The sequence below is a fragment of the Arachis ipaensis genome, chromosome B08 (assembly GCF_000816755.2).
Source record: "Arachis ipaensis cultivar K30076 chromosome B08, Araip1.1, whole genome shotgun sequence".
Classification (NCBI taxonomy): Eukaryota; Viridiplantae; Streptophyta; class Magnoliopsida; order Fabales; family Fabaceae; genus Arachis; species Arachis ipaensis.
The window spans coordinates 23,888,714-23,899,141 of NC_029792.2; the positions used below are offsets into that span (position 1 = coordinate 23,888,714).

The following is a 10,428-nucleotide window of genomic DNA, read 5'->3' on the forward strand; positions in this document are numbered from 1 at the left end:
GACGATGAAGTTCGGAAGATATTATTTCTTTCTGTTAGACAATATTTTTATATTGTTTTTAGTATTTATGTTTCCCTCGTCTTTAACTTTATAAGTTTTGTAAGAGGGATAGGATTTTGATATGAGATGCTTGTTAAATTAATATGTATTTGTAAATATATATGTATTTCCTGTGAGTATTGTACTTTATATTGTAAGTGTGAATGTATGTTTTTGAATTATTCGGTTTAAGATTTAAACAGACTCATATTTTAGTATTAAATATTATAAGAGTCGTCGTAATACCCGAGCTATCAGAGTGGTGCAGCCGGAAGCGTGACATTTTGATAGTTAGGGTGTTACACAAAGTCAAAAGAAACAGCAGCCCAAATGTAAGGAAACAAAAATATTGTTGGTGGGTTTTCTAACCAACTAATCCCATAGAAAATAATGCAAAGAAAACATTTGGGCTGGGTGAAACATATCCAACCCAAGTCCAAGAAGCCTCCACCAAGCTGAAGCTTTCCAAAGTTGTTGTTCACATGCTTGCTTCGGTCAAAATTAGAAAGAAAGTGAGAGAGAGCTCCGTTCTTCTTGCTTCAATCACCAGAAAAGAAAGAAAGAGAAAAGTAAATCACAAAAGCTAATGTCTAATCACCCAAATCAAAGAAAGCTTAGCTAAGTCAGAGGATAAAGGTGATCTATTTCCATTTGCATGCAATTTACTTTCTTTACTTCTTCTCCAAATTTCTGCAACTCTAATTTGGGATAAATAGAGAAAGAAATTTTTTATCTATGCTGCTGTAAATCAATGGTTCACAAAGTTACTTGGAGTCAAAGCACATTCTTAATGGTATGGATTTGGGGCTTATCACTAAACAACAATCCTTGCTGCTCAGTTGACCTCGGTCAAGCAAGAAAATCAAAATTGAAATCCCTAATTTGGGGATAATTGAAGAAAGTGAAATGACAAGCTTGAGAAGCACACAGCTCAAGGAGTTGACTCAGAAGAAATCAAGACAGCAATTTTGAAAGAGGTACAAATAAGAAAATTTTCATTTTTCTGAAGCAAGGAGAGAGAACCAGAATCTGAGTTTGTTTGAAGAGCTTCTCTGTGAAGAGTTCAACCTTTTGGATAGTGTTTCTAAGTTAAAGAAGCATTCCGCCAAGATGAAGAACTTAATTAGAGTTAACTGAATCTGGTTCAACTTATAGCAACAGAGGCTGTTAATACATCAATCTCCTTCATGTTCTACAGTTCGTACTTTATTTTCTATGTATATCTTTTTGTAATTTCTTGAGTGAAAAAGGCTGAAAGAGAGGAATCAAGAAAAAGCCTATGAGTGATGAAAGGCCGAGTGAAACACTTGAGAGAAAAGCTTAGAGTGATTTCAGATTTCTTTAGGTTATTTATTATGTCTTGTGTCTTGTACCTGTGAGGTGCCCCTTTCTAAGTTGGGTTAGCACTTAGAGTAAAGAGTTAGGTATTAGCATAGCCAAGTCAAATTAGGTTAGAACTTGAGAGAGAAAGGATTGTGTGAATCCTAAGAAATTGGTGTATGTAATACTTTAACTATAGTGGAAATTCCACCACAGTTGTGGTGGAGACTGGATGTAGGTTGTATTGCACAAGGCAACTGAACTAGGATACATGCATGTGTTATTCTTCTTCTCCTTCTCTGAGTTCTGTTTTCTGATATTTATGAGACAAAATGAAATTGTCTCATAAAGTTTCGCTGCACAGTTCAAACAGATTCCAAGTAAAAGTTTGCAAGTAAAGGCTTAATTCATTAAAGTAAAAGAAGGCCATAGATTCAACCTCCTTCTCTAAGCCTTCTACAACCTTCAAAAACACTACTAAGGCTTATTGGTCTAATGTGCTTCATAGTGTTAGCATTTCTAGTTTTCGGAATAAGGCAGATATTTGTATGATTGAAAGCTTTCAACAGTTTACCTCTTGAAAAGAAGCTCTTGACTACACTAATTACATCCTTCTTAATTAGCTCCCAATAAAATTGGAAAAACTTTTATGTGAACCCATCATCTCCTGGAGCTAAAAACGAATTAATAGAAAATACTGCTGCTTTAATCTCACTATCAGTTACTGTTCTAGTGAGCTTCGGTTTGTGCGAGTATCCACCTTCGTAGGAATTTCTTCTAAAACTTCCGTAGGTTCCCTTGGATTATCAGAAGTAAATAGATTAACAAAATATTCTTAAGCTACAGCCACAATACCTTACTTATCAGAGGCCACATTACCACTGTCATCAACGAGTTCTTGGATTTTATTCCTCTGGCACCTTGACTGAAATTTAGAGTGAAAGAATTTTGTGTTTTTGTCACCCCAATTTAGCCATTGCACCCGAGATTTTTCTTTCCAAAATCGTTCTTCCTGCTCCAAGTTCTCCTCTAACTCAGCCTCCAAAATCCTTATTACTGTGCCATCTACAGTTGCTCTTTTTCCGTTTTCTTCTTCCAATTTTCCCTGCACACTTTGGATCTGTTGTTTTGAGTTTGAAGCTGCTGATTTTTGCCATTCAAACAATTTATGCCTGCAATGTTTTAGTTTTACAGCCAATCTGAATATGAGTGAACCCACTACTTCCAAGTCCCAAGCATGTTTAACAACTCTGGATACCTCTTTTTTATCACACCAACGCTCCTGGAACCTGAATCTTCTTCTTGACCTTCTTTCTTCCTTTTCTGAATTAATGAGCAAGGGGCGGCAGTGTTTAGATCCTGTACCATCCAAATGAGACACAAACCCATTTGGATATTCTGCTTTCCATTCCATTGAAACAAGTGCTCTGTCTAGTCTTTCCTGAATGAAATTGCCTCCGAATTGCCTATTACTCCATGTGAACTTTTTGCCTTCATATCCCAGATCCACCAATTCAGCTTCATTAATAAAATTATTGAATTTCTGAATAGATTATGCTGATTTCATCCTCCCTCCCTCCTTCTCATGGTGGGCCTTTATAGCATTGAAGTCTCCTACCACCAATCGATGCTCTCCCAAATTATCCATGACCTGAAGTAACTGTCCGAACTGAGCTTCTCTAATAGCTTCATCTGTGTCGAGGTGCACAGCAAAAACTTCCCATGTTTTTGTATTTTGACCATCCTTCCATGCAAAGTGCACTAGAAAAGAGTCAAAAGCTCTTACTTGCACCTTCATTTCCTCCTTCCAAGCAACCATTAGCCCTCCTGCCTGTCCAATCGGGTCCATGCAAAACAAATTCGAAAAACCAACATTCTTAATCACTCTCTCCACATGCGAGGTATTGTTTTTGGTTTCACAGAGAAACAATACTTCGGGAGAATGGGATTTAACAATCTCTTTAATGTTATGAACGGTAAGGGGTTTCTCCAAATCCCGACAGTTCCACATTGTCATCTTCATGGATCCTTGGGTGCCAATTATTGGCGGCACCCTCACCCTTCTTAGTTTGACTTGTTTCTATCGAACAATGCTTCTTACATGCTGTCATATCCTCCTTTTCCTCTGTTCTCCTTTTAACATGTATCACCTTATTATCCAGTTTACCTCTTCTTGCCATATACTTCAAACGCAACTTGTGTTTTTCTTTAGTTTCAGGTGCACTGGCCGAAACACTAAAGAAAAATATGCCGTCTGAGTTAAAATTCGGTTCTGAATTTTCTTTTCTATTCTCCATCTGTGCTGCTTTCTCAGAGTTGTATTGCTTTTCCTGAATTGGCTGATCAACAAGGGCCAAAATCCTCCTCTCCTCATTATGTGGTTGACTTTCCATCTCATTATCCTCAACTCTTTTTCGTGTGTTAGCCTCATTAACCGAGAGACTTGCAAAGCTTTTCATTAGGCTTAACAAAGTTGGCTTTCTATCTCTTTGGTATTTCTTCTCTGGCTGCTGGTCAGAATTTGGATTCTGGTTCTCTTTTTGGGAGATGACCCTCCTTCTAGATTATTCAGCTCTGACCCAAGGCCTCATTTCTCTTCCTCAACCTTCCCTGCCGCTGAATCCACTAGGTATTTGCTGTATCCGCGAGCCTCATGTCTCAAGAATCCACAATAGTAACAAAAGTTCCTTATTCTTTCATATTTGATTTGCAACTCGATCACCTTCTTATCTCCCCCTGCAATCTTCATTGATCTTCGCAATAGTTTTGTGACATCCGCTTTCAAAAAACTATTACATGCATATAAATTCAACACTTTATGCTTAAACCCTTTTTTACCCAATAAATCCGAATTTCATGATACACCCCTTCGTACCCATGATAGAGTTATCTCAACTTTTTAACAAAGCTTTGCGAAAAAATATAACCATAATTTTCATCTATAATATTTTACTATTTATATTCAAATATATTATTATGTAAATTTTAGCTAAATGACAATTATCAGTGAACATAAAAACCAAATCACATCTCATTAGATATGATGGAAGTTACGGATGTTCAGGCCTCATTGCAACTTGATGTACAAAGACTCGGGCTAAGTTAAACAGAATCTATAATACATTATTTCAACTCTAAGAAGTTAAGGTTGCAATACCCATAATTATCATAAGACCTAATAGATCACATGAGTGCAGCTACTATTTAGATCTCCGAAAATGATTTGATTGTCTTGAATCCATGATTTTCAGGGAGGGGTCCATTTCCGGGTCGAATTGAAATGACAGCCTCCAAACCTGAAAACATCATCAACTGAATAAATCCATCTACAATAACAAAGCAGTTTCTTATCTGGTCATATTATTTATATAGCTGTGAATCTGTAATCTGTGATTCTATGATCCTAGGGAAGTTCAGAGAAACTCTTGTACCACAACCATTTTTGGTGGTGTTTAGGATATTACACACTACACATCTCAATTTGTAAACCTATAAAATTTAGGGCATATGAAAAGGGTGTCATGTGTAATATAAGTAAATTACCTTTTCCTTCTTGGAACTAGCTTGAAAGACTAAATCAATATGCCACATTATACAATATATGATGCGCTCTAAATGGTGTGTTTAAGTAAGTGGACTAAAGGCTGCATAGCTGACCAGTAACCACAATGCTATAATTGATTGTGACACCTTCATTAGATACTCTCAAACTTAACTTGCATATAAAGCTTACTAAAAATCATCCAGGGGTAATATATTGAGCTTTATGACATTTTATGAAACAATTAAGACTTATGCATTGCCTAAATAACTCAGCAAGAAGCTAGCTTAAGCAAACCTAGGAAAAAATAGTGAGCAAATAACTTGTAAAGAAATTAAAATTTCCCAAATCAAGCATTTTATTTTTATTTAGAATTTAAATAGCTATTTAATATTGGTCCAACATCAGTGTAAAGTTTTTTACATTGTCCACATACTAAGTGTTGTGCTACTTTCTTGTCCAGCGACTTTTATAAAGATTAAGATACTACATAGACAGCAAATCAAAATTTAAATTTTTAAAATATCGGGTCAATTATTTTTTCAATAAAAAATGTTTACTAATCACCTGAAAATGATAAGTAATGTAACAAGTTTAATACTAATTGTGGACAAAATATAACTCAAGAAAAATGCTCATACCTGCTCCCTTAGCAGCTGTAGCTTCTTGATAGACATCAGTGACAAATAAAATATCTGATGGTTTATCGACACCAAGTGACTCAGAAATTTCAACATAACTACGTGTCTCCTTTTTGTTCCTGAAAAGAGTTTTGAATGAATACAGGTATCTTTAAACAGAAATCATCAAGGGGAAACCTAAATACAAGCATTACCCCACTGTGGTGTCAAAAAACCCAGATAAGTATTTTCTTAGGTCCCCATGGTTAGTTTTTCCAAATATTAGCCTTTGCGCCAACCTGCTACCACTAGAATATATGTATACCTGGTGCAAATATCAGACACAGAAATTAAAATGCACGACAACATGCCTTTCCAAAATTAAGTAAAAGCTTCATACAAAATCTAATTGCTCTGTATGTTTCACCCTAAGCCAAACATTAGATAACTAAGAATTGGTTTGTCCTAAAAAGAATTGAGTTTAATGGATTTGCAATTAAAAGAGACAAGATTCAAATATGCTCATTAGTCCCTACAATTACGTGTCGTTTCGATTTTGGTCTCCCTATTTATTTTTTTTTTATTTTTTTGGTCACTCCCTTTTTCTTTATTAAATTGTGTACAGGTCAACTTGATTGAATGTTAAGTTGTGATATCATAAAAACATAAAGAAATTTAAAATATATTTGCAAGGACCAAAACAAAGCTTTTGATATTTTTACAAACTAATAAATACAAATTTCAAAATATTGATAATGATCAAAATTTATGATCATAATAACAAGGAATAAAAGCCAAAAAAAGGAAGATAAGGAAAGAGATGGACCCAAAAAAAAGGGCTAGAGGTACCATAATCAAATCACATGTTTACCAGGACCAAAAACATATTCAAGCCAAAGAGAAAATAACAGAAAGAAGACAAAAAGGAGGTGTTTGGTATAGAGGCATCTCAATATCTGATATACTTGGGCATCGTGGATAACTGGATATCCAAACATAAAATGGACAGGTATAACATGTCTGGCTATTTAGGATTCAAAAAGAATAGTCCACTCAAGTAAAGCAATGGGGCCTCAGGCAGGTTAAGCTGAAAGTGCCTCAGTGGAGGGACCACAAAGGTTGAATTGCTTGAAGAGGGAACTGTCTCTTCAAGAAAATTCCTTGATAACTTGATATTATGCCTATAGTTTCATATGCATGTGTGAGTCAACAAGTGACAGGAACAGGAACAGAAAAAAGGATGGCACAATCTTTAGGATAAAGGTGATAGGATGTGATGGGCGGCTAGCAAGAGTTACCGAAGAAGAGTGCTTCTGTGGGGACTCATGCCTTAACCAATGGCCTACCATAGGCACTTAGAGAAAAGGAAAGAAGAGAGTGGGTATAGGTAAATGGGGTATTTATTGAAAGGCATCGTATGCCGGCATATATTCTGCATCTCGACTAATAAAGGATTAAAGGGCATCTCAATCTATGGTTATTGTATAAATCATTTACAAAAACGGGCATCTTGCTCAAGCATCCATGATAGCATACAGAAACTTAACATGTGAATCAAAAAGAGATACAGAATTATGAAAAGCAACCTTTATGCCCAAGGCGTGCCATTTTTCTAGGGCTTCTGGTACATCATCATAAACTATTCCCTCCAGTTCGTCCTTCTCATAACCAGTTCGCCATATATGACCCTGCAATGCTTAATAATGTCAGCTATATTACAAATATAAATTTCATCAAAAGTAGAATCCAGAAATGTTGGGTTTAACCACCTGCAACTCTTTCAAGGCAGTGATCTTTCTATCAGCTTTGATCATGGCATCCACATTAGCAACTAGAGCAGCAATGACTTCCTCTTTTCCAGCATCATCAGAGGGGATAGGCACTGCACCTGGAACCCCTTGTTCAAGGTCACTTTCAACCTGTTATCCAGAGAAAGAGAAGTCAATATTCCAGAGTATATGAATGCAACAAAGGCATAAAATATCCACATCCCAATTAAGCAATTCTTATTATCAATCTTTTGCTTGAGACTCAAATTGCACTGGGAAAGATGTTGCACGGTCCCTGGCTTCAATACTTTATTTTATTACTATACAATTTACACATGAAACTTGTTTATTTCTTTTCTCTTTTGATGGATCACTAATATTTAACTCTATGCTTAAAAACAATTAAAAAAGTGTATAATCAATTGAGGGGGGAAAAACTTGAATGTAGTTAAAACAAAAATCCCAACCCTATCCTTAACATATCATTTCAGTGTCATAACACAGTTTTTTATTAGTATGTATATTAAATGCCTGATCCACAGATGCTAATTGGAGGAGTATAAAATTATAAACACATTAACCATACAGCTGTCCAAAAATTTTACCTGTGAACGAAGCAACTTGATATCATTTTGAGTATCGGGAGTATCATATGTCAGAGATAGATGCCTACCAACATTATCACGGGCATATGGAAAGAGAACTTCTGAAACAAATGATATGGGTGTAGTAGTTCCTTCAATGTCGAGAACAATGCAACGCTGCAATCCAAATAGTCGTAGAGACCAAATTCAGCAATTTAATTAGAAATGGTAGGAACCCAAAACTGCATAATTTTTACCAACGTCCTACGAACTGCAGACAAGTAGTTCCTGTTGACCAAGGATATTGGATCTTGTTTGGAATATGTGAACAAAATCTTTAAATAAAAAGGGAGCCTTATGCACACTCACTGGGAATGGATCAATATCACCATTATCTTTCTTTGCCTTAACTGAAAAGTTTGACTCCCCGACAATCCTTAGACTACTTCTTGCACTTTGTATTGGACCATGGTTTGGAGCGGACCAGTCTAATCCCATTTGGTGAAGTTTTATAGCAGCATCAAAGAGGTAGTGATAACACTCAGTCTGGAAGAAGAATGAAAAGCTTTGGCGTGTTTATATGTTATGGAACTTCTCAGCACAAAGTATAGCTAGACTTTGTATATAAATTAAGATTAATCTTCCTGTGGAATATATAAAAGTACAAAACACATACCTGGGTTTTAGCACTGATCCATGTATCTCCCCAAACATATACCCCATGGTTGCGAACAAGAACTGCTGTTGATTTTGGGTAGGCTTCAATCTACACAATGGGAAGAAATGCACAACAATGCCACATCACAAGTGGTCTTTTTGGAGAGGAAAAAAAGGACAGAACTTCGGGGAAGTCATTAGGTTTTCCAACTTATATATATATACAATACTATATATATGTGCAGAACTATTGCGAGGAAACATACAGCTTTAGCTAGAGAATCTGTGAGCTCATATTCATAGGCCGTGTTCTCAATTATGGGGACCACAAGTTCATCATAATAACCATGTCCCTTGATTCCTTTTATCATTTCCATGTGAGTGATCTGCCATTTGTGGATAGCATCAGAATCAGACAAAAAGAAGAAGAGGGGGGAAAAAGGAATGAGGACATACAATGTAAAAGAGAAACCTCAACCACTTATTCTTTGTCTTCTCAGAGCACTATATAATGAACTATAACAACACTAACAAATAACTTCCGACCCTTGATGCAAAAACCACAAAAGAATGAAAATAGAATGCCTCTTTGGAGCTTTATAATTAAACTTTGGTATATACTTAATTATCAAAGTGCAATAGAGAGACTCTTTTCCTTTCAAGAAAGTTTTGCCTTCATAGAATGCACTCCACAACTAACCTTTTCCCCAACAATCAGATGTTTCTTCAACTCAGCTTAATGCACTACTACCAGTCTCAAAGCCTCTTTAAAGATAAATTGATAAGCAAGAATCACGTATTATAATTTTGTACCAAGACTCCTGACCCCACAAGAGTAATAAACGAAAAAGCACCCATGTCAATATAGACATACTCGAAATTCCTTTGATAGAGGATTGATCATTGTTACAAGACAAGATTCTATCCCGTGACTGTGAATAACAGCCCCAGCATCACGTAACTCATATGCCTGGAAAGGAAAAAAAGAAATATATCAAATATTAATTATGTCAAAAATGAAAATATTCAGATATTGCAAAGAAGTTTCTAGGCATGAGTCTAGCAATTGATAGAAAGCACTTATCAGCCGAATGTTACAGTTAATTAATATTGTGTCGATACTTACTCAGACACCTAAGTGACACCATCTAATGCAAATATTGTTTTGAAAGTATAATAAGATTTAGATCCTGCATATTAATTATCACATATAATACAACAACCAGTAGCGAGTAACATTATGAAATGTCAAAAGATCAGTATGCATATTGGATACTACAATAACATATGTAACACATATATTTACACATACAAGGGATACAAAATGAACATTATACACTAAAATTTACAAATTATAGACACATATATGACATGTATGATATATATAGTATTCAAATCTAGGAAAAGATTGTTACTCATAATCATATTTATGAGGTTCATCGCCACCATATGTTCTTGTATCATTCTTTGAAATTGCTTATAAATTTTCAACAAACCCAAAATTTATGTTATCATCCTTGTTGTTGCCATGTTTTGTAATCTAATATCAATGATAGTGTGTCCATGCTTTATGGACAGCAGCTAATAGAGTGTAAACTAGCCCCTACCTTCAAGAACACTGGACTAGAATCAGAACACTTGGGAGGCTTGTGTGGGTAAGGTTTGGCAGATGGGGCAGACAAGACTGATCCATTGTGCGACAATACATACATGTCCTCCGGTTCCATTCTTTCCTTCTGAACACCTGTACACATTTTTCAGCCAAACAAGGAAGATTTAATTCTTAAACACCAACCAAATTGAATTGATATCCAGGACAATGACATCACATTGGTCATATATATAAATGAAAATCTAACAGCAATCTATAAAGGTCCTAGCAGAAATGTATTACAATT

General features: G+C 35.6%; 2 protein-coding genes across 3 annotated transcripts in view; both read right to left on the reverse strand.

Moving 5' to 3' along the window:
- Positions 2,216-2,773, reverse strand: LOC107610771. The gene has a single exon (XM_016312773.1). It carries the CDS (start codon positions 2,771-2,773, stop codon positions 2,216-2,218), a length of 558 nt encoding a protein of 185 aa, XP_016168259.1.
- The window catches only part of LOC107613086 (probable bifunctional methylthioribulose-1-phosphate dehydratase/enolase-phosphatase E1), a 7,062-nt gene continuing 983 nt past the window's right edge, over positions 4,350-10,428 (reverse strand). The window contains exons 2-12 of one of the 2 annotated variants that reach the window (XM_016314935.2): positions 10,138-10,274; positions 9,405-9,500; positions 8,797-8,916; positions 8,550-8,639; positions 8,243-8,419; positions 7,895-8,050; positions 7,290-7,439; positions 7,107-7,208; positions 5,736-5,845; positions 5,542-5,660; positions 4,350-4,655 (exon numbers count right to left, since the gene is read on the reverse strand). In XM_016314935.2, the coding sequence (XP_016170421.1) occupies positions 4,564-4,655; positions 5,542-5,660; positions 5,736-5,845; positions 7,107-7,208; positions 7,290-7,439; positions 7,895-8,050; positions 8,243-8,419; positions 8,550-8,639; positions 8,797-8,916; positions 9,405-9,500; positions 10,138-10,274 (1,349 nt within the window). In that variant the 3' untranslated portion in view covers positions 4,350-4,563. The remainder of the gene's footprint in view (positions 4,656-5,541; positions 5,661-5,735; positions 5,846-7,106; positions 7,209-7,289; positions 7,440-7,894; positions 8,051-8,242; positions 8,420-8,549; positions 8,640-8,796; positions 8,917-9,404; positions 9,501-10,137; positions 10,275-10,428) is intronic. The other variant, XR_002352216.1, reaches the window with a different exon arrangement.